Here is a 24588-nt window from a genome sequence, read left to right as displayed (position 1 = left end):
ACATTCATATGGGAAAGACTGAAACATTATTTCCCAAAAATTCTTTTGTGAGATGTTAGCATTTGGTTGTGCCAACGATTTGTATTGTCTAAGGAACATGAGTAACCTCCTCTGACTGATATCTGGAAGGATCATAGACCCCGCAACATATATGTGCGCATATACTGGAATGTAAGAGAAAAAAAATTGTATTGAAGAATGACAACACCGGATGATTGGGGTGACTTCTAACTTAAAAATGAAGTTATCTACGGTAATTTTTTGGGTTCAACAAGATGAGCGTTATTAAAATGGTAATCACTAAATCACAAACAGAGACAAGAAACACCTCAACGAAAATCATTTGAAACGAACACTAGCTATGAGAAAGAAGATTTTTAACTACAGAAAAATGGGGTGATATTTTCCAAGATGGGCTTTCCTTCCAAATTACCGCTCCCTCCTCATTTGTCCACATATGACCCACCTACTCCCTGCCAAGACCAAGAGTATCTACCTCATCCATCTCTAGAATTGCAAGAACCCTCAGGGGGAGAAGTCCTCTCAAGGTGCACTTCTATCCTCAATAACTGGTTGAGTTCTCATCATTGTTGCAGAAGGCATCTTACTCATCCCAACCCAGGTAGTACCCAAAGCCTCACCCTCTTCAGCTTGGCTTTCCATGTCCTCCATTTTCTTATTCCTCACCGACCTAAAGATTCCTAACCCAACCAATCCCACCACCACCAATCCAACTACTCCACATGCAGATGCTATCACCCGAACTTTCCATCTACTCTCTGTTTTCTGTTCCACCGACGGAGGCGAAGCTGGAGCAACCGAAGGAACGACGACTGCGAAGTGGCCTGTGCTCGCTGCCGAACAGATATTCTTCGAAACCATGTCGTCGAGATGCACCGATCCATTGCGTCCAAATGTGGCACATTTGATTGTAGAATGCATTCCCTCCGGCAATTTGACTTCTGGGAAGGCGACCAAAATCCCTTCTCCAGGCAATGCGAGCTCGAGCTCCCTCGTGATACCAGAACTCGCATTAGAAGCATCATAAGCTAAGCAGCCGACGACGGGAGCGACGAGAGAGTAACCAGGCACGTTATAATAGGAGGAAGACCTGCTGCCGAGATCATGGTAGACGATGACCAGCCTCCTCACAGAAGGAACCGGCATCGCCCGTGGTGGGATGTGGACTGAGCTAAGATTTGCTCCCCTGATCCAGAGGCTGCCCCTTCGTAGCCTCGAGACTGAAGCTCTGATGCCCGAGAGATTACGAGGCAGAGATACCCCGTAGAGCACGCCTGTTCGACGTCCGACTAGCTCTTTGAAAGCATAGTCTCGAATCACAGAATTCAACGACTCCATCGACGTGTTCGAGCTCTGCGCCAGAGAGAGAAGAAGGGAAGAGAAGACCAGCGAGACAATACACCAAGCTCGCGCTGGCTCCATCAAACAATCCAACTCATGTGCCTACGCGATGCAGCCAGGTATATGGATGAGGAGGAGCTCGCAGAGGCCGATGCCCACCAACTGCTCCTCTCGATCTGAACCTCTGCGATTCCACGACGTCGAGGAGCTCTTGGAAGGAAGGCGACGGAGGGTGGAAGAGGAAAGGGGATCGATGAGGATATGATTGCAAGTAGTTCTGACGGAGGGGTGCAGAGAGGAGGAGAGTGGAAGGGGGGGGGCCATCTTTCAATAGTATAAGATCCCTGTGGAAAGGGAGGAGGAGGAGGAGGGGAAGGGGCCCATCCTATGTTATCTTTGAAGCCTTTGTTCAGGCCTTTCGGATCTGTTTTCCGTCGGGATAGCTTTTTTATGGCTTTTCATCAGCCAATCTGTCAAGCGGATGTACAAAGAGCGTAGATGGGCGCAATGCCAAGGGTGGAGGGGGACAGCGACACCCAGAAGCGAACAGAGATGGGCTGGCTTTTCTAAGTTTAGAATTGGAAAGCCTATGGATGAACGGATGAGAAATATTATAGGCTTTTCAATCCGTCTTCGAGGTGGTGGAGGCCGGCGTGGTGGCATGTGGACGGTGACAGATGGGATCCCGGCGTCAATCTCGTACGGATTGGTCAGCGATATCTGTGATTTCGGCTCCTTGTCCGACCATAGGGGAGTCGTCCGCGCGGGTTGCTATTCTCTGCGGCAACTGACAGCTAAGAGGGATTCTACGAAGCTTTGAACAGGCTTTAGTTTAGACCCATTAAAATTGGACCGCCACAGCTGTCGCCGAGGAGTATCCTATGCCAAAAGTACTCTAATACTGATGTGGAATAGCCCTTAATGAATGCCAATCATCTGATTCACCCTCACCTTCGCTCGCACAAGGAAGTGCAAGAGGAATTGCCTATCGTTCTTGCTCCATATAGAGTAATTATTGATCGAATCAGGTCCACTATTGAGCCGATGATCTAATCCAATAATGAAATAGGAATTGCCTATTATTCTTGCTCTATATAGGCTAATTATTGATCAGATTAGATCCACTGTTGAGCCGACGATCTAATCCAACAGTAAAGTAACATGCATTCTTGTCCAACCTTGTGCATATGGTTTCCTGGGTGGACTAATTCACCAATTGGGTAGATATGGTCCAACTACAATAAGCACCCATCCACACGAGAGGAGCATCATGATTTTCTCAAGTGCTGTTTTCGTTTTCGCTTTTGTTAACCAGACAAATCCCCTCGCCTTTTTACTTGGATGAATGGCATTTCAAACCATTACACTTGAACATTGAGGATATGGTTTGTATGTGCATGAGATTGTTTTAAGAAACCAAAAATGTGACACTGGATGTAGCATTGCGCTTTTTTTTTTTTTTTTAAAAAAAAATTAACTTAAATTTTATTTTTTTTATTTTTTAAAATTATGGTTAACACTAGCAATAATTTTTTAAAAGAAAATAATTCGTGAGGCAATAATTCTTACAAGGTCAATCACTCTTTTTCAGATCACTGACAGGCAGCAGGCTTTCTTTTCTAGAATAAATGCGGAATGCTTCAGCTAATTAAATTAGCAAAGGCGACTTTAGAGTTTTCTTGCTATTGTATACTTATCAAGCAATCATTCTCTTCCCTGGATCATGAATCTTGGATTCACACAAAAGATGCAGACCTGATGCGAATCCTTTGTTGCTCAATCCTTATCGGCAGTGAGCCCACACCGATCCTTTGAGGCAGAAGCTCCACCAAGCTGTATTGATTCCTTTTTAAGTGCGATCCATGAGTATTTCTAAATTATTTTTCTCGTTAAATATGTTACTTCATCAAGTCTTTCCCCGCGTGAAACATGTCAGAAAAGTACTAATTTTTTGGTAACAAAGTCAGAGAAGTACTAATGAAGTTAGATATTTGTACATCTGGACTGCGTACGTTACGATTAATGAGGACGGAGGTTGAACAATGGAAAGTCGTAGCGATAGCGCGCGGTCGCAGGCAGCCGCGACGCATCGACCGCGCCCGAAAACAAATAGCTGTGCGGACCCTCGTGCTCGCCATGGTCCATGCCGTCGAAAACTCGAGTTTCCCGCCAAAATTCAAAATCCGCCCAACGGGCTCCCGCCAGTCGCGCTATGAAATGCCTTCCAAGAAGCGTTTTTGCTGTCTCGATTCGCGATGGAGTCGTTGGATCTCTCCCGAATCCAGCGCGTCGTCCTCCTCATCGACCTCCACCCTCTCCTTCGCCTCCAAAACCCTAATTCGTATCTCTCACCCGTCCTCTACGCCGCCCGAAAGATCCTCTCTTTCACCCCTCTCTCCTCCTCTCTCTTCGCCTATAAGCTCTTCTTCTCCTCCCTCTCCCCCGTTCTCTCCACCTCCAAGGTCCACCACCTCCTCGGCAAGTCCCCCACCTTCCTCTCCTTCGACCACCCTCCTAGCACCCTCAAATCCCTCTCCCAAATCCTAAATTCCCTCGCCCCCGTCTCTGGTCTCGGCCACTCCACCGGCCTCAGCTCCCCTAGTGCGTCCCTGCTCGCCAGATCTCTGCTTCAGCTCGAGCATGACTATGGATGGGAGACCCACTTTCGGAACCCTAAAGGTACGACAGAATTGGTAACCGTTCGTTCAAATCTGGTCGTTTTGTTCTCGCCGCTCTCCCATAGTTTGAATTTTTTATCAGAAGACATCGACTTAGAAATGGGCGTTGATGAAAACTCATCAATGTCAGTGGATTCGTTCTTGAATAGATTCTTTAAATTTTTTGGTTTGGTGAATGAGAGGTTAGTATCTAAAGATATCCATATTAGTTGGATCGATGTTGATTTCGAGCCACGATGCACAGAAGAAGATTTGGGGTCAGATTTCCTTGAAAAGGGAATTAGGGAATTGGGGTGGGGTTTTAGTTCAACGGATGCAATAGTACTGGGTTCTGCTCTTGTTCCTTTTGGGCTGATATTCCCATACATTGGGTGCGCCATGGAGTTTATTCCTGCCAGTAATGCCAAAAAAGGTGGCATGAAATTGATTTTGGGGATTTCAGATGCAAGTGGGGAGCCTTTGGAGTGCAAAATTTGTGGCCTTGAGGTTCTTGATCTGAAGCTGCTCAGTGAAAGGTCGGATATTAGGAATCTTTTCTCAAATAATTCAGGCAAAAATATTAAAAAAATTTGCATGGGGCAGGTGTGGAAGAAACGTGAGGGCGAAAAACTCATGCTCAACCCATCTGCCCTAGTATTAGTCCACGGGATTTCAGGGGACTGTAAGAAAGAAAGAAAAGGTCACTCGAGAAGAGAATTCTTTGCAGACAGGGTTCTTGAATTGCTTTGTGCAGAAAAAGGTGAGCTTGCAGAGGGCAAGCCAATTTGGCAGCTCCTTCTAGCTTTCCTGTATAGTGGAAACTATTGGGCATCAGTGTGTATATCTGATAGTGATGGCACCTCTCTCAAAGGCATCCTATCGCCCTTGACGATTAATTATGCATTGCTCAGTATTGTAGAAAAAATTTCTTTGGGTTTGTGCCAATCGGCTATCAGTACTGGTAATGGCTCATCTGAAATACTAGACAGATCTGCACCTTCTGCATCCAAAGATAAGGATGATAGAAGGAGACGTAAAATGCAAGCAGATCTCTTTCAGAATGCCACACTGACTTCCTTTCGTGAAGTAGTGCTTAGTCATGATGATAATTCTGCTTCAGGAGCAGATTTGGAAGAATTATACTTTGGTGGGGAATGTAACATATCCAAGAAGTTGCGGTTTTTGAGATGTTGGATGAGACAGATAAAAAAATCAAGTAATAGTCTGAATATCATATTAAATGAACTAAAAGAATATCCAGATGTAAAAGAAGAAATGGAGGAAAGAGTTGTGACTTTGCAAGAGGAGCCCGGTTCACACATTTTTGCTGCTTCTGCAGATGACTCATACCTTAGTAGGTTGGGAAATGAGGAGGTTTCACCGTTTGCTTGCATGGAAGATATGGAAGCTTTTCTCGGGAGTATTCCTCAGAAAATTGAGGAAGGTTTATGTTCAGAAGATGCAGATTTGGGGTTCTTAGCTGAACGTATGGTTGCTTTATCCATCCATGCTCTGTATATGAAGTTTGGAAGGAATGCAATAAAGCAATCTTCATCAGAGGAAGCAGAGGCTGCTTCTGACTCGAAGATTGTTGCTGAAATTTCTCACCTTCTTTTGAGGAAACCCAAGGATTTAATATTAAAGTACAAAGGAGTCAATCCTGTGTCTCTTTCATCTGATCGAAGCACTGCCTTTTACAGCACAGAGAATAAAATACAAGAGTATCCTTATTGATGTAATTTTCGTACATCAGTTGGCATTATAGATGGTAGGATTGCAAAATTTAAAATTTTCAAACTTAGCATCCATGTATTCCTTAATGCACATTAGGCATGAATTGCAAATCCTCTTTAGAATGGAGATACTTCGTTTGAAAATTGGGGCAAGGATCGAAGAGAAACAGAAGATGATCAAGGAGATTTGCTCACTTTTGCAGTTCATTGACATCAATCTTCAAGGTGATTCATTTCATAGTGAGGGTATTCTTGAATTTGCAGAGAGGACCATAAAAGCCAGGTACATTATGATTCTGCAAGTATTTATTTGAGATCAATAATATCTATCTTATTTTATTAGGATTATAATAAAAAAATAGCTTCCTCTTAGCCCATCAGATTGGTTATTGTTTGGTATTGCCTGTTTATACGACATTTAGCTTTATACATGGCAGCTAAGTCATGCCCCTTTTTTGACCTACTTTTGCATTGCCTTTGTTTAATTCTAGATTAGTGACTAATAGTAAACCCAGATCATTGGTAGTATGGATAAACAAAAATTAGATGAGCTTATTGAAGTGCAGAATTTGAGGTTAGTTGCATGTGCTGCTAAGCTTACTGACATGCATGGAAAACTTGATATTGTTTTTCCCTGACCAAATCATTATTTTATTTCCATCAGAAAAAGGACCAAATCGTTATTTTATCTGGGACATTTAGAATCCAGTAAGAATATGGGGTCCTACTTGAAGTAACAATTTTCATAATGGAATTTTTATCAATTCGTTAGGAAGATTAGGATTTGTAGATCAAACGTTAAAGATCAAGAGATGCTGGCCTTCACATTCATAATTTGAAGAAAGAAAGCCCTTCACATTAAAAGAACGAATCATGTGCTTCACTAAAGTAGCAGTGCTCTAGCTGATGTGTCATATGGAACCTGATGCTTGTGCTTAGCTAAAAAATAAGAAGGTTCAGCAGCTAGTATCTTCAAGTAGAGATTACTAAGTTATGCAGTAGTGAGTGGAGTGAGTATGGTAAAACTCCTAATGACACATCCAAATGAGTCATAGAATTGTTGGTCTGCTATGCATATGTTAGGCTCCTTATGAGGGAACTTTTGAGTTTTTAATGCTCCTAATGACACATCCTAATGCTCAAGTTCTTTTTTTGCACATGATGTGGCCAAGCTACTTTTAATGGGAATCAAATCCAAGGTCTACCTGATGAGAAAATTCTTGGCTTTTAACATGCATCACTCATTTGGGTTGGGGAACGGATTAAATATCAAGAGCCTTTCAACTGGCCATTTTTGAACACAATTTTCAGTCAAATATTCTGTTGCAGGTGAAGGCTAACCTAGGTTCTGAAGCATGTCTCCTGTCCAGGTGGAAATGTGGTTGTATTTAAACTAATTAAATAGGTTTGATTTTGGCGTAAAGGCAATGTATGTATAAGGTAATTATGTAGGTTCTGCCTTTGAAGTGGTGGGCTTCCCACCTACAAGTAGCAGCATGGTGTCTCACACTCTTTCTCCTAAGGTGATGGATTATAATTTCACTTCAAGCTAACGGTGAGACCCTTGAGATGGAAATTGTGAGATCTGAGGACTAAGGCGAGAAAAATTATGTTTCACCTATATGGTGATGATTTTTTTTTCATCTATTGCAATAATAATAATGGTTTCCCTTGTTATTATGACAGACATCGAAAATGTACGTAGCAATCAGGTGCTACATAGTTGTCCTAAGTCTCGATTCTTGATGTCTTTCTAGGACCTTATCAGTTGGTTTGGAATTTTGAAATGAATGTCACACGATAATGTCAGATGAGTTCTCACTAACAAAATTGTGGTTTAGCATGGATCAACTGTACTCAGGTAAAATTTTATACAATTCATAGAATATGGTAGTGTGGATTTTGTTTCAAGGAAACCGATGACTAAATTATATGCCTACTAAATTTGGGTCATGATAAATATTCCATGGACCTAAGTTGTCCTGTACCTAGATTGTGTCTATCTACTGGTATACTCCTAATTTTTCTATATTAAATCACAACTTTCATCCTCTTTCTTCATTATTTTTGAAAGTCTGTTCTCACTCTAATGTTTTAACTTGCACTTGCCTCTTGCTTCTTAGCCTGTTCTTGTCACAACTATTCGTATGTCAAATCTTAGATGCTAAGATGCTATCTTAATATTTTCATAATGAGAAAGGAATGAAAGTAGCGATAACAAAGATTAACTTTTCCATATAAGTACCTTGCTAAGTTATATGATGGAAGTTTCATGTTGTGTGTTCTTAGTTTCTGAAGTGGCACCTGCATCTCCAATCCTTCTCTTTAGTGAAATAATGTAGAAATTTGAAGTCAACTCTAAAGTGATTTCTAAAATTGATTTTTCCTGCAAGATGGAGACAGCAACAAATATCATCTAGCTAAGTGAGATATGATTCGAAAGAAAAGTAAGAGGCTGGGAGGTCAGAAACTTTCTAGTCAAGTAAATGAGTGGAGATCTGGCAATGAGCTGAATAGCTTATGAAGTAGATTTCTAACTTTTCAGGCATGAATCCAAAAATAAGAAAGCAAGGGTTCAGGTAGTTAAAGGTGTTCTAACACTTGCAGTGAAACAATAACTCAAAATGGAAACGAAATAATAGCAAGCATGGGAATAGAGTTGTCTCTGAGGATTTTTGTGTAGAAGTTAGCATCCTTAGCCACTGCCAGGTGTTAAATAGAACATACAAAAGATATGCTTGACTAGGATTGGCCATAAAATAATATCTACATCTACAGATTGCTCATGCAGAAAAAAAGTAATCTGGCAAATCTTAAGCTTATGCTTCTGATCAAACCATTGGTTATTTTGACTCAGAACTCAGGCCCTTATTTAGCTGATATTTGAGTTGTAAACAAGCTACTCATGCATTGCTCGCTTATTTGACAGCCACGTAAACAAGCTACTCATGCATTGCTTGCTTATTTGACAGCCATGGCAAAAAATAAAAATCAAGAAACTATGAATTATTTCAGAAGGAACTTTTTAGGACCTAAAATGTTTTAGCATTGGCCAAGTTGGAAATTGCATGTGGCAAGGATAATTTATGAAGAATAGGAGGTCATGTGAGACATGAAAACATCTTTGTCTCAATGGATTTCAAAGAGGAGCAGATGCTGATAAGGTCTAAGAAGTCTTGTAGGCTATATGCATTCTTATTCCTGATTTTGACATGCGTCAATCAGCTTGCATATTGGCTAATACTTCATCTAACAGTCCTATAAAAATTATTTTAAATCCGAACTCCACGTCCTGAATTATCTTTCTAATAACAGTCATTATATGTCTTTTTTTGACTTTTCATGAACATTATCTTTTGTATTGTGAAACTTAACGAAATAATATGTCATCTGCTAGTTAAAACTTACTCAATTTTCACCAATTGAACAGTCCACACTTGATCAGGAAGATAACTATTCTTTATTCAATGTTGAATTTTAGACTGAGTTTTTATATCATCATTTTGATTGTTATATCAGATGCATGGCTGCTACTATAGCAAATGGGCATAGGAAATGATACATAGTGGGAAAGGGGGAAATAAACATAAGTTCCAAACTGGGAAATGGGGGTATGGTAATCAGATGCAAATGAGCAACCTGATGGAAACAAATGGAGACTTTTGGCAAATCACCAAGAAACTAATCTGAAGTTTAGTCTTTTTCTCTGGGTGCCTTCTGAAGTGTTTGTGGTCTTTTTCCTCATTTTGGGGAATGATGTCTTCCGGCATCTTGTGGTCGTGGAATGTGGAGCAGCTGATTCCAGCGGTCATTAATGTTGCTAACAAATCAATATTTATTATTTCAGTATCTTATGTCTTTTCCTATCGCATGTGATTAAAGTTACTGTGCCAGCTTCCTATCTTAACATTTAAGATACTGATATGCATTCTTTACCAGTGGACAAAAGTTCAATCACCTGCAATCAAATTCTATATGCAGAACATTGCATGTTCTTGTTTCCTTCTATTTAGTAATGGATTAATGCATTATTCTGCCATCCGTTTCCAACTTTATATACTTCGCAATTGTTAAATAGTATCATATAGAACACTATATGCAAATATTTTTGAAAGAACCTTCCAGTCAGTTGCTGCGCAATCATGTCATGGTCCTAACATGGCTCACATATTGAAAGCATTAACCTGATAAGTTAATGGCTCAGGCTCTTTAACATCCATGAAGTTGGATTCATTTATAACTTGCTTTGAAAAAGATCAACAATCAACATGAAGCCTTTCCACATCATATGCCTTTCCAACAAATGGCAATGTGTGCTAGGTTGACAGATGCATATTATTAGCACTATGCTTGAATGACATTGAGCATAGCACGCAAGGATGCAACTTATGAATCTGAAATACAATGAAGTTTGATTAGATGATTGAAGATGCATGCTCCATAGTTGGAGATTAACTAAAGTGGTCAACTGGCCAACCATTTCAGGTTTGCTCATTGTATAGGAGATGTCATCCATCAAATTTACAAGCAAATGGAGTTTGACTTATTTGATGAGGATGAAGTGGAAGCCTCTGATACCCTACCTAGCAGCAATAATGATGAAATAAAGAAGGATGAAGATAGCAATGATAGAATACCTGGGATAGCAACTGGATTAGTAGTCGGAGCTCCCAGCTACTGGCATCAGCAGGAGAAGGGTGTCAAGAGCCAGCCAAAAATAATAGAAAATGTGCATGAGAGACAGCTAATGAAAGCTATGGAGAGAAGGAATAGGGATCGAAAGCTCTCAGCATTCACTAGTTGGATGCCAGATTTGCAGAGAGTGTGGGCACTCAAGCAGCCAAGGGCAAAGAGATCAACCCATGATCTGCTGCGTAAGCCATCAAAACGAAGGAAACAGCGGGCGGCTGCGAATGATATGGTTTGTGAGACTCCAATGACTGGGAAAAAATATTCAAATGTGCAAGAAGATGATACAGGCTGTGGCAACTCATGCAGATCCCTTTCCAAAGCTTTGTTTCATCATGAAGGGGATTCTGGTTCTGGTATCATCTCATGATGGCCTGTTGTTTCTCGCATTGTACCATGAAGCTTACAAGCACACAGAGCTTGCATCGTAAGCTGGTGCTTTTATCCCTGATCCATGAAATGTTGTATTATCAAGTTTATGGCAACATTATAAATTTTAATATATACATACAAATTCTCCTATCCTTGTTAACCAGATTATGCCAGTCTCAGTAAGTGTTCATTCGTTCTTAACACAGGAGAGCTGTGGTACCTGTGTTGTCAAAGCTAATTTAAATTGCACATGCCTCTTGTGGTCCACATGAATGAGCTTATTATATCTACCAGGTTTTTGACTCTCAGCAATGCCCTAGTTTCTAATCCCCATCTGACGTCTCAGGAATTTAATCCGTTTCCTCCCTTTTCTAACTCGTCAGCGTTGTTTGTTCTAGTTTGTTTCTTCCGTATTCAGTTCTTTTTTTTTTTTTTTTTTTAGAAAAAAAGAGCCAGAAGAGTTTTTTCTAATTCATGAGAATGTTTATGGTTTTAACGTGAGATGTGGAACTGTAAGATAAATTATAGGAAAGATGCGAAGCAGCTGTCATAGCTATGACCTATATAGTATGTGGTTGCCAGATATCTTCACCTGAACCAGCCTCCAACCAAAGGGAAGTTTGATTGCAAATTTTCTAAGCCTATGGATAAGCGCTTCATTCCTCTTGTAACTGCAATGAAATATATGTTATCGCCAGAAAAGGATGTTTTTAACATATCTAAACTGTGTAAGTTTAAATAATAAACTGACTGGATAGATATCAACTAGTTTCTGTAACTATGCTATGTTGTTATTGGAAAACTTTGATTCCGAAAAAGCCTGCTAGATGTGAAGTTCGACCGTGATAAATAGACAGATGAACGGTTCATTCCTTGATGTGTCCTTTATTCTTACAAAAGATTGTGTCATATATTCCATCGCCAGAAAAAAAAAAAAGCACTCTTTTTCATCCTAAAATATGATTTCCTTTTTATTGTGAAGAATAATCATGGCAAGTAGCCAATTTTGTTCCAGAAATAATCCCACTAGCATAGCAACACATCATAGCATCCAACTTTCGGTCGTAGTCCATTTTGACGGCACGCAAGACAGCAAATTTGCTAGAACTCTGCTTTTTAGCAGTTTAATAAGAGGTTGTAATACTAATTTGACACATCATGCCATTTTCATCAGAATGAACAGCCACTTACATTCCCCAACCCCCCACCCAAACCAGCCATTTACATCCTGCGGTCCATGGATGTTAAATCATTCTATATTTGTTACCTGCAAGAAGGTAGCAGATGATGAAATAATCCGATAGCCTGAACATTAAAAGACTGAGATCTGAAGATAGAAATGGATAAACTTTTAGGAGTTTAATGATTTCCTCCCAGATGGGAGATCGTATATCACCATATCAGCAACCCAATCCTTGCACTTGAAATTTGTCAAGAGAACAAAAGAGGCTGACACACGCCTACCAATAGAATCTGTGATATGTACAATGCCAATGGCACATTCATGAGACTGATCTTTTGTACAGATGCAGATCCATGGTTCAGCTAAGGTGCTGATGGCTGCTTGATGGTCAACTCAGCCCTCAAGTGAAGAATGCCATTGATGAAGAATAGGCTATTGTCGGCCATGAATGATGTCCATGGGATGGCAAACAAATTCCTGTACCCAACCGCCTTCCCACCTGTGAAAGTGTAGTAGCCCTTGTACTTGCTGACAAACTCTCCGGATGGCCTGGTCCTTGCAGCAAACTCGTAATCTACCGTGAAGCTGATGGAGCCCTTCTCTTGCATCCCGAGAAAAAGCCCGAAGCAGTGGAATGAGCTCTGCTGATCCAAGTTGCAGTGAGCTGAGAGGAAGAAGCCCTGCCCACCAAGGTGGAATGCCTGAGAGTAAACCCGGCCTGAAGGGAACAATTTGGCACACTCCTCCCGCTTCAGGTCCAGATAGACGATGCACTGTGGGTGGGGCCTTTCAAACTCCACAACTTTCAGAGGACGGTACTTGTATGCCCGCTCAACAAACTGCCGACAGGTTGGCTCATCCGTAGGAAGGGCATGTTGGCGGTGCATGGCATCCACCTTGAAGAAGAGAGCCTCACTGACAGCCTTGGAAGCAAGCTCATGGTCCAGGTCATTGCATGTAAGAACCTTCCTAAGCTTCCTGCAAGTCATATGAGGAAAACGTACGAGACGGATAAGGCGGGACCCTAAAATCTGACGCCGTTCCTCCAACTTTGGGTACTGTGCACGTGCCCACTTGAGCACAAAGTCATAGACTGCATCCTCTGATGCCATCTGGAGGTCATTGCTGGACAGGATAGCTTCAATGCCAGCGAGAGGAAGATTCATCACTTCATCCTGAAACCTGCCAGAAGAATAGTTGCTAAAATTCAAAAGGACAATGTGGTACAAAGTTTACACATAAAACTTAACAGCAAAAGTTAACTCACTTAGTTATGTCCCTATAATAATTGGCAAGGAACTCCTTGGCTGCATCAGTCAATGACTGGACAGCAGAGGCCATTGATACACTAGAAGGGAGCTCCAGATATACAAGTGCAGATTCTGTAGTCATTGGCAAGCTTCTAAGTACCTGACTGCAGTGCCTCATGCAAGAGGCAACCTCAAACTTATCGGCAGCCATAAGCACATCCAGCAGGTGGGTAGGTGAGGTGGTTGACAACTTTCCACTGTACATAAAACTTAGGAGCTCCATAAGAGCAGCTTCCTCTGTTCCAAAAGGAAAATAATTAAACGAAGTGATACACACCAAAAAGCATATAAATATAGGATAATAAGTCAAGCCTCAGTAGTTGTATAGCAGTTTCTAATGACTTATTGAGCTTGACATCAATATCGGAAAATGTAAACTAATAGTACAAAAATAGAGGAACATGTTTATGCTGGTCAACATCATGCTATCTCAACTTACCTGGACAAGTGACAATTCACAGAGCTGCTAACACATTACACCAAATATAATGTAGTTAGCTACAGGGTGATGTAAACATTCTTCTTCACAGAAACCTAATTTAATAAAGATTCAAATGTATGATAATAAATCAAACATTTATATTTTTTCCTGTAAGATGATGATGCAACATTGAGGTGCAGATTAACTCAGGCTCTCACCGAGTACAATTTTGAAAAACAGAAAAGAAGAAGAAGAAGAAGAAGAACTTAGCAACTCTTTGAAATTACCTGATGCACTGATTCTTAAGGTAGCATGCCGTTGGTCAGATTCTCTCATGCCATTTGAAAAAAGCTAGGAGCGAAAAATAGGAAAGAACATGGCTTGGTCATTACAGTCCAGAAAAGAGGAGAGAATAAAAAAGTGCAGGAGGTGAGGTGGGGCTATTTCCTACCTTGTAAAAGAATGGGCTTTTTGCAGCCAGTATTGCAGAACTGATGTAAATAGATTTAACTCTCAGAACATGAGAACATTCCATGCTCCAAGTTGAATCATTACTTTGTGAATCATCACCTACAAAGATGTATAGTTTACAATTACAACTGCATATAAACAATACAGAACTAATGCCAACTAATAAAGGTCCGGTATCAAATATGGAAAGAAAAATGAAGTTAATGATCAGAAACATTTTTAATTGGTCTTGAAAACAATATGAAGCCATATCATCTATTGAACTTTTCTGTTGACTACCTAGGTTCCAATCTACCACTGCCCAAATTCTACGACTCTAAACTCCTTGGCTTGGACAACCAACTTCACACTTTCACACCTTTATAATTGTAGATAAATACTCCCATAAATTATAATTACAGCACCACTGGTTCAGTTCTTGTTCCATAATGAACAGAAAGAAAGAAATTAAGTGCCAGCTTGGTCAATCATGTAAGGATCTTTGAATATATTTCATGATCTTTATCATTAACAACCAACCTGAATCCCACTAATTCCTTTGATCTCACTCATCTCCTCATGACACGCGGAGAGACTTTTCATGTGCTCATAAACCAAGGGCCCCTAGTATTAATGATTCATGAAATATGCACTGAATGTTTCTTATCCTATCCTAGTGCAACTTTCAATAATAAAAACTATTTTAAATAATAAAATAAATATATAGTCAAGGAGCCAATTTTTTTATTGTACATTTGATGGATGGATATGATCCCACTATTTATAAAATATTTGGTATTAGTTTCTATTTAGCTTGCCATCATATTTCCTTATTACCAGCAAGAATTATATAAGCCATAGAACATACCAGGCTAATTCATAGAGGAGGAATAATTAATTGATGATACTGATCCTATTCTCCTCAAAAGAAATAGAGAAAAAGAGAAAATACAGTGATCCCATCAGCTAAACAAAAATTTCTTCTAACAACCCCAAAAAAGAGAAAAAAAATCGATTTGCAATCCTATGCCACCCCATTGTTTTTTGGGAGAACCATTTCTTTCTGTTAAATAAATTCCAGAAACCAGAGAAGAACAAGAAAAGCCCCAACTCTTTTTTTCTCAAATGCCTTGTACCCCCATATCTACCTAGAAGCCGATCAACCTTTAAAACATTGAATTGCTTTAAGGAAAAACATTCCAAAGAATTTTTATGTTACCCAACTTAGAGATTAATAATCACACCCTAGAAAAAATAAAAGAACTTCCCATAAGATGGCAACCAATCAATGGTTGGTACCATAACACAAATAAGATGGCAAGCAATCGATGGCTGGTATCAAAATAGACATTGGAAGAGCAACTGAAAATGCAAAACACCAGGCTAAGTTATCAAAATAAGGTAATACCGAAACCTTCTGTCCATATCTTTCGACAGGTGATTATCTAAACATAGACTAGAAAATCAATTTTATCTTAGAAATTAAATCTTAAAAAATTGAAATTGTGTCTACCATCTTGACCAACATTTGGTGGTGATTCTTCAATCATTGCTACCACTTCCTCATCATTGTTTTCATAAGCCACACAATCCTCTGTGTCAGGCTGATCACAGTTCAAAATATGTTCTGGCTGACACTTTGCAGACTCTGCGGCCAAAGATTAAGGGGGAGAAAAGAAACACATTTATTAAATATAGCCAATAAACAATTCAACATATGAAAGGATAATCTTACAGAAATCATACTAATTGACAAATACTTCTCTAAAATCCTTAAAATAACAAATGAAGTTTTTTTTTTTTTTGAAAAAAAGCTGCAAAAACAGTTAGCAACAGTAGATCTAATGATAATTTGGCAAGACTGGATTTGCCCTAGATCAGCCATAATACAGTGCATTGGAACAAGAAGAACTCCAGAACATTTCCTAAAAAGGCACATATCACTTCAATCAATATCCTTATGCTTCATTGCAGAACATAGGCATGTTGTACCTACTATAAACTATTTTTCATAGAATAATGAATATATACTATAGACTATAATTGCCGTGTGTAACAGGAAAGCTAGAACCACCTGTAAAAATATTATTGTCACACCATTCCAATAAACTTGAAGTTGCATCACATGTAATCTTTGAAGAAGCAATATCATTGATTTTTTCCCAATAATGAAAAAAAAAATTTTTTTTCATATGACAGATGATGACAATGTTAAAATATTCCCCTTTACAGTAATCAAAATTTTTCAGATACTACTTCGACGTACCTACACTTATAGCCTTTTATTCCTATACCAGAAGACTGAATATTGCATAACAGTGATAACAATATAATACCTATCAAGATAAGCAGAACAGATACTAACATGCATGCTGGTTGGTGACTGGTACAATACACTACCAGTCTGTATCATACTGAACCGCAGCATAGGGAACCATGAGAAGGTGAGGGAGAGGGCCAGAGAGCAAGGAGAAAGAGAGATGGGGGGTGAGAGATAGAGGTAGAGAGAGGGGCTCACCTAGCCGAGCTTTGCAGGGGGAGAGGCTAAAAAGAGGCCAGATACAAAACCGATGTTGCTGCCCATCATGGTCTCCTTGTTGTAGAAGTCATAATCCAGAGAGGATCGACGCTCGAATCGAGAGGATCGAGGCCATCATCCAGTCTCAAGTGCCAAGAAACCCTAGAATTCTGCAAGAACAAGCGATTAGGGCCCGACTTGGGAGGATCAGGGCGGGAATACAAAGGATCTAATTTAAGGAGAGAGGGAGGAGATTATATTTGGGGAAGGGTATGGTCAGAGATTGGAGAGGGAGGGAGGGAGGGAGCAAGAAGGGGGGGAGAGAGAGGGAGGGGGGGGGACTAGAAGTGAACGCGAGAGGGGGAGAGGGAGGCAAGGGTTTTGAAGTGTCTACAGGGGGGCTTATCGTTTCGAAGAGAGGTCCTAAATAATGCCGATAGTTGATAGTCCGATTTGGTATGTCCCGAATCGGCCCATCTTTCTATACATGAAAACACATTTTGCTACTTTAAGAGCTTTGGGCTCCCCTTTGTTGGGGCAATGCTTGGGCTAAAAAAAAATTATGGAGAAGGATGGGGTTGAACATGGGCATATTTTGGGAGTCTAAACTCCCGAACTCCCCTTCGTCAACCATTCCCCCAAATAAAAAACTCAATCACCCATCACATCCCATCGTTCCATCTCCATCATGTTGCTACTTTAAGAGCTCTAAGCTCCCCTTCATTGGGGTAGTGCTCAAGCAAAAAGAAAAAAAAAATCCCATCATGTCCCATCTAAACTCCCTTTGTCAAATCAAAAAAAAAAAAAAATCACTCCATCACCCATCATGTCCCATCCCCATCTTTTTACCCAAAAAAAATCACTCCATCACATCCCATCAAGATGTGGACATTGCCTAGAGGAATAGAAGGGAGTAGATCAGAGATTGGACGGCCATTATTGAATCTCACATATTAGCAAGGATGGAGAGAAAGGGGGAGAGAAGCTGCATACAGTGAAGTACATAAGGGAGCAAAACTGAAAAATAGTGGGAGTAAGAGAAGTACAACATACGGTGTTTGGATGGTGACGCTATCAAAACTAACAGAGAAAAAAAAAGAGACAAGATTGTTTATTGATTTTTTCTGCCACTTCCGTTTTAGTGTGCTATTCTCGCACTTATATTTTTGGTTTTCGAACCAATTTTTTAAAAAATTATATGGTCATTTTTTTGATAAGTTATGTCATCATTTTTTAAAAAATAATTATGTGGTCATACAAAGATTAGCGTTTGGTTCGTGCCTTTATTTCTTTACATGGAGCTTAGTTAGATAGATTGTGCTGAGTATAAGGCTCTTGAAAAAGATAAATTTTCATAATATTCATACTTTGTAGCAAGGTTTGCTGAATCGGTACCGCCGGCCGGCCGGCGGTACGGTTCGGTATGGTTTCATACCGTACCGAACCGACGACCCGAACCGAAAGAAAAAAGAGAGAAATTGAGAGATAGAGAGAGAAAAAGAGGAAGAAAAAAAAAAGAGAGAGGGAAAGGAGCCGACGGGGCCGCCGAACGGCCTCCGACTGGCCGCCGTGGCCGTCGGAGGGCGCCGTCCACGCGCGCGGCGCCGCAGGCGTGAAACACGGGCATCGCCCCTGTTTCGCAAATTTTTTTAAAAACATGGTTTTAAGTGAAGTCAGCAAACGATTTGCCGGCTTCACGATTTTTGTTTTTTTAAAAAAAAATTCTTAAGTCGGCAACTCGTTTGCCGACTTCACAATTTTTGTTTTTTTTAAAAAAAATTTCTTAAGTCGGCAACCCAGTTGCCGACTTCATAAGTTAAAAAAAAAAAAAAAAAAATCGAAACAGACGTCGTCTGTTCCGCGGCTCCGCCCACTAGACCGCCCTCAGGCCGTCGACGTCGGCTCGTCGGTCACCGGAAGCCTCGCATCTGAGGCACCGTCTGTCCGGTAGGTTCTCCGCCCCCCTCCGAGCGCGCTCTCTCTCTCTTTTTTGCTCTCTTGAAAGTCCTATCGGGCGATACGGGGCTCAGAAGCCCTCCGACGGCCGCAGCCGGCCTCCGGCGGCTCCCACCTCCCTCCCTTCCCTCCCCTCTCTCTTTCTTTCTCACTTTTCATTCTTTATTCTTCGGTACCGCCGGTGCACCGATTTTACCGGCCGAATCATGCCGGTTCCCCGCCGGTCCGGTACGAGATGGGGTGTACCGATCGGTTCGGCACGGTATGGCAAACCTTGCTCTGTAGGATTAATTAGATTTAGCTGTGGAACGAGTTTCAAAGTCCTTTTTCTTAAAATAGAGGAGATGGTCATAAAATGAAAGTGGGACACAAAATGCACCGATGGATGGACTGACCTCAAGAACCACCAACCTATCCTGACTCCGCCTACTTTTCTCTCTCCATGTCTTCTTCTTGGACTTCTCACTGCCCTCTCCATCTCTTCTCCATAATCCCAAGAAGAATTAACACTCATAAATTTCTTAAACAAAATCATATACTATATGTCCTTTACCTGACAAAATAAATTTCATGATATTTATGTTATTTTCTTCATACTTTATACAACCCCACTGTGTAGTGCGGGATCCACACTAGTTCAGCATGATTAGCCAGACCTTGATACCTATAGTTATAATCTGGACGTAGAAAAGCATGCACTTATATCAACCAATGCCCAACAATTTTAACATTTATTAACATGTACATATAAACATGAACAATAAAATGTGCTCCATTTGTCAAAGTTGGTTGCTTTCCCAAGAAAAGTTGTTGCATTGAATACTCTCTTCTTACATTAACTCAAATCATTTTGGTCACCATACATCTTCAGTAGGATAGTCACTGTCCTACATTAATAATCCTACATCTCAAACATAATTTCTTCTTGATCCTCCATCAATATCACACATACTCTTCAGAAAATGTACCTCTCATTTTATCGACCTAGTTGAGATCCATTTGAACATTCTCATGTCTACTACACTTATGCTTATAAGATCTCTATATTGACCAACATTATTATCCATATGGCAAGGGTCATCACATATTTACCTACAACTTTCCATAAGAAGTATACAATGGTCACATGATAATTAAAACTTTCTCCATGACAATATAAAATATGAAACACTTCTTTCTTGAATTTAAAAGGCAAAAAATAACTAATAAGGGTTATTAGATCCTATTGTTTCAAAATAGCATGCCACATTACATGAACTCGATAATACCAATGGCATTAGTAAGCAAATAAGTGCCTCATAAAATAAGAGCCATCAAATGAATGAGTTATTCATGATCGGCAGCTTTAGTTCATGTATTGTATTGACAGTCAGTATGCAAATGCATACCAATTCGATACTAGTACAACATATTTTGGCTTTTTTTAAAAACTTTTTTGCATTTTATTTTGAGAATTATTTTCAGGTTTATGGATGTCTAAAAGTATTGTAGTTATTTTTAAAGTACCTTAAGAATCGATTAGTTTCATTGTGTCGATACCGGTGGCTGAACTGATCGATCGGCAGCATAGTTCGGTACACCCCTATGCCGTTCCATGCCAGGCTCGTATTGACATAGCAAAGACGGCAGCAAAGAGGGAGAACAAGAGAGAAAAAGAGAGAGGCAAAGGGATAGCTGTCAAAGGGCCCCGGAGGCTATTAGATGGCTATAGAGGCCACGGGAGGGCACGGAGGGCTGGAGGGGCCTGCCCTTTGACCAATCAAAATAGAGGCCTGATGGCACCATTTTTATTTTAGGATTTTTAAGTAAAGTTGGCAACAATATTGTCAACTTCACTTAAAAATCATAAAATACAAAAATGATTTTTAAATAAAGTCGGCAATGCTTAAAATATTAAAAAAATAGGGGCCATCAAGCCCCTATTTCAATCAACCAAAGGGCAAAACCCCTCCTCCCGCCCTTCACACCCTCCGGCAACCTCCGACGACCCTCCCCCCTTTCTCTTTTCCTCTCTTTCCTTCTCTCTCTGCCTCTACCTTTCAAATGTCATAACTGTCCCAATCCGCCATCGGCACGGCTAAGAACACATTGAACCAGGGGGTCAGGATGGTTCCTCATTCCTTAGCCATGATTATTGTTCAAAGTACCCAACTAAGATTTTATGGATGTTCATGGTACTATATTCTCTTAGATTGCATGATCAATCATGCAAATAAATATCCAAAATATCATTAAATTTTAAAATTTTCAATCTTTTCCTTAGATATCATCTCAAAAGACTCATACATCACCGATCCATGATGACTCCTTTAAAATAAATGAAAATAAAAAAATAAGAATTAATAAGATGATTTATTTGTCATCAAGCACTTCGATTGTTTTCACTAACATTTACATTAATCCTTAAAGAACTGTAATGGAATTAGCAAAAATAATATCATTATGTAAAAGCATAGAATTCAAATAAGCTAGAAATATGAATATAACAATCTACCAGAAAAATAAATAGTGAGGCATCTGCACTAATTTGGAGCATTCAAGTCCAGCAGTTTTGTATTTAATGATACATCACTAGATTGTCAGAGTTGTAATACTATTCTTGCACATCAATATGGGCACACAATGCATATAGATCATTATGATTTATCATTGTCTTAAGCATAGAATGCCGTACTAGGCCGAATCGTCCGGTATTATCCTATACTGCATCATACTAGTATGGTGTCTCATACCATATCGACACTCGGTACGCCATCTGGTACCGTATCTAACTGTGTAACAACATTGTAATAGGATGGTATGGGTATGGGGTCCGATATTAAGACAACAAACTTCTTAAGTCTTCAAATAATGGCTACTAAATAGTGTATGCAGGGGAAAAAAAAAGAAAAGAAAAGAAAGAAAGGTAGAAAAAGAAAAAACGAAAGAAAGAAAGGGAGAAGAGAAAGAAGAAAGGTAGGAAGGAAGAACAGAAAGAAGAAAGAAGAAATAGGAAAGAAAGGAAGGAAGAAAAGAAGGAAAAAGGGGAAGAGGAACTAGATAACTCCACTCGGTTCAGGCTAGTTCAGTTTGGTTTGGACCCTTTACCAAGCTGAACCCCCAATTAACTCGATATAGCATCAGTTCAGGCTAGTACACCCCAAACTGGATGGTTTGGGTTGGTTAGGCATACCTTAAGCCTACTTGAACTTGGCACTAGCCAACTCCACCTAAATCCATGGCCACTAACAATCTAGGTTTCTTCAACTATAGTTAGAACCAAAGATATGAAATCTATATGTGTCCTAACTTCTAAGACTCATTAAGGAAACTCTTACACCCTGAGACTCAAGGAACATACAGCTAAATTTTGAATATTTGCATAGTTGTAGTACAGTCTAAAAGATCAACCACAATTTAACAATATCAGTTATATTTCTTTCAGTCTCATATAAATTGTATGTGAACACAAATTGGAATGTTTGATGCATTTTTCCTATCCGGTCAAATTTATGAGCAAAATCAGTCCAACCAAGAACCTTTTATGTTTCATGGTTTATTAGAAAGTTACCTTACAATATTCTCAATCAATAGAAAAGCAGCTAAAAACTGATGAAACCAGAGTTTTATTAGTGTTCTATGACTCTTTGAAGGGGAAAAGCTCTAGACAGTATGATCAAAACTTGAGCTGCATTCTGCTAAAAATATATATATGTGCATATATTTATATACACATATACATATGTGGCTACGTTCAAGTGAATCTCCACTCAGATCGGGTCATGTCAAGATTGGATGATGGAAGTCCACATCGATGATTCAAGCCATTAGATCTAATCTACCATCTCTAAAATACTTACACATCAAAAAATATATGATTTGGAAACCCTTAAACCATGCATTATGTGGTCAAAGTTGGGACGATTTAAATAATACGAAACAATACATGTTTTGTTTCTGAAAAGTAAAAAAATTGTTGCCTTCCTGTTATCCCAAGTCTACATTTTTCTTGTTTCCCATGCTGAACTTAATACTGTTGTGAAGTGACACTGAAAAATGAGTTGACTTCATCATGACAAAACTTACATTCTCAGATTTTGTAACTCCAACCCCCTAACTATTCACCACTTTTCCTTATTAACCATAGACTTTTCTCCGATCGTGATGCTCCAGAAAACATTTTTAGTTCAAAAAATACTCATTATTCTTAATATGAAGCGACTCTCTTAGAGGTTCCAATATGTCAGGCATAAAGAAACTCATGAACCCAAAATCTTAGAGGAAAATCGTGGGGGTATTGTATTATTCAAGAATTCGATTCAACATGCATTAGAAGACCAAAAGGCAATCATAAACATCATGTAATCCTATTTAACATCGAATCAGACAAGGATGAAGAAAAGCAGGCCAAAGAAAGGTAACCCTAAGTACGGTTTCCCCTTCATCTTATCCCGACTCTACATTTTTCTTGTTTCCCAAACCTAATCCTGTCATCAAGTGACATTCAAAAGGAACTGATTTTATTGTGAGAACCTAAATTCCCAGATTTTGTAACTCCAAGCCCGTAACCTTTCGCCACTTCTTTTCATCATTAACATACTCCTTTTAACAGTTCCAGGGAATCCGTTTTAGTCCGTAAACTACTCAGCACTCATAACGGGGTCATTCTCAGAATTCCTGGCCCGGTAGGAAAAAAGACACCTCTTCAAATCAAGCCCCGACATTGATCGAATAGCCTTACAAATGACCCATATCCTCTTGCAAAAAATAGAAGGAAAAAAATAAAAAACTTAAGAGGGAGAGAACGCTAGGGTTTTGTTCAAGAATTCAATCCAGCATGTTTTAAACAAGAAAATGGAATCATAAATCCAATTCCAATTTAGCCACAAATCCACAATGACAGAGAAGAAAAAGATGAAAAATTCGATTGCAAACAAGACATGCAATAAAATTAAAAAAAAAAAAGGAAAGAAAATAAGATTTTTGGCAATAAAACAGGAAAGGGCTCAATAAACGAGGAATCTGAGGGTCAGGAGCTATGCGGTTACCTATGTCCTTCTTGATCTCGTCCCTCTTGCGCTTTGGGTGCCGCGCCCACTCCCCGTCAGCGGCGGCACCCTCTCCTTCGGACTTGCTCCCCGGCGGCTCCGCCATGATCTCGATCCGCAGCACCCGGTCGGAGAAGTTGCTGGAGTTGAAGGCGAACTCGAAGTTCTGGTCGCTTCTGCTCGCCCCGGAGAAGTCGGAATCCATCACTGCTCGGTGATCGAAGAGATCCCCTCCGCCCATTCCCCTCTTCCCTCAGAAAGACGGAGAGCGCGCGCCTCGACGCTGACGCCCGCTCGCTTAACCTCTTCCCTCAGAACTTTTTTTTTTTTCCGAAAAAAGAGAGCGGAGAGAAAGGAAGCAATGGTCCCCTGCGCCCGAGGGAGACAAACGTCCGAGGTGCTTCGGGAGGAGGGGGATGATCTGGACCCGGGCTTTTGAGGCAGTTTCCTGGCTTTCATAGCTTATTTCGGATAATGGTTCGAGCGGCCGATGGCTACACATGAAATCAGCAGGATTTGTTTCAGATCGTTCTAGAAGATTTGTTTGGGTCCCAAACAAATGGCGGTCACGTTGAACGACTTCGCCTGTTCGGGAAGGAGAGAGAGCGTCCGATGGACGGCTGTGATCAGGACGATCATTAGTACGAAGAATACAACCGGCAAATACCGTTGTTTTGTTTACTTCTTGATTAAGTATTTCTGCTTCTCTCTCTTAAATCGCTTGGTACCAGCCTACCGGAGGATAATATCGGATACGTATGTGCGCTAAAGTTGGGTAACGTGTCAAGTTCTTATTAGGCTAGCCTATGCTGACGTGGTAGATTATGTCAGATTTTTTTTTTTTTTTTGGTTAGAAGAGTAGATTAGGAGATTAGGTTAGAAGGGTAAGTGCCGAAGTTTAAACCCAGCT

The 24588-nt window shown here is 40.1% G+C and overlaps 3 protein-coding genes across 5 annotated transcripts; 1 reads left to right on the top strand and 2 right to left on the bottom strand.

Moving 5' to 3' along the window:
* Positions 1 to 138: 138 nt before the first annotated feature.
* LOC105040751 (uncharacterized) lies at positions 139 to 2204 on the bottom strand. The gene has a single exon (XM_010917424.4). The coding sequence runs from the start codon at positions 1441 to 1443 to the stop codon at positions 544 to 546; it is 900 nt and encodes a 299-aa protein (XP_010915726.1). The 5' UTR covers positions 1444 to 2204; the 3' UTR covers positions 139 to 543.
* Positions 2205 to 3538: 1334 nt separating this feature from the next.
* On the top strand, positions 3539 to 11018 carry LOC105040752 (uncharacterized). Its single transcript, XM_010917425.4, has 3 exons — positions 3539 to 5740; positions 5850 to 6035; positions 10238 to 11018. Exons 1-3 carry the CDS (start codon positions 3618 to 3620, stop codon positions 10809 to 10811), a joined length of 2883 nt encoding a protein of 960 aa, XP_010915727.3. The 5' UTR covers positions 3539 to 3617; the 3' UTR covers positions 10812 to 11018.
* Positions 11019 to 12134: 1116 nt separating this feature from the next.
* Positions 12135 to 24158, bottom strand: LOC105040753 (BTB/POZ domain-containing protein POB1). 3 transcript variants are annotated; one of them, XM_010917426.4, is made up of 6 exons: positions 23679 to 24157; positions 15691 to 15825; positions 14179 to 14297; positions 14015 to 14078; positions 13264 to 13543; positions 12135 to 13178 (listed from the first exon to the last, which is right to left on the bottom strand). In XM_010917426.4, exons 1-6 carry the CDS (start codon positions 23917 to 23919, stop codon positions 12359 to 12361), a joined length of 1659 nt encoding a protein of 552 aa, XP_010915728.1. In that variant the 5' UTR covers positions 23920 to 24157; the 3' UTR covers positions 12135 to 12358. The 3 variants fall into 3 exon arrangements, with proteins under 3 accessions (XP_010915728.1, XP_029119096.1, XP_029119097.1); XM_029263263.2 differs by lacking the exon at positions 15691 to 15825 and having other exon boundaries at positions 23679 to 24158; XM_029263264.2 differs by lacking the exons at positions 14015 to 14078; positions 14179 to 14297 and having other exon boundaries at positions 23679 to 24158.
* Between the last annotated feature and the right edge of the window lie 430 nt (positions 24159 to 24588).

The sequence above is a fragment of the Elaeis guineensis genome, chromosome 3 (genome assembly GCF_000442705.2).
Source record: "Elaeis guineensis isolate ETL-2024a chromosome 3, EG11, whole genome shotgun sequence".
Classification (NCBI taxonomy): Eukaryota; Viridiplantae; Streptophyta; class Magnoliopsida; order Arecales; family Arecaceae; genus Elaeis; species Elaeis guineensis.
Note: the sequence above shows the minus strand (reverse complement) of the source record. Positions and strands in the feature narration are given on the sequence as shown.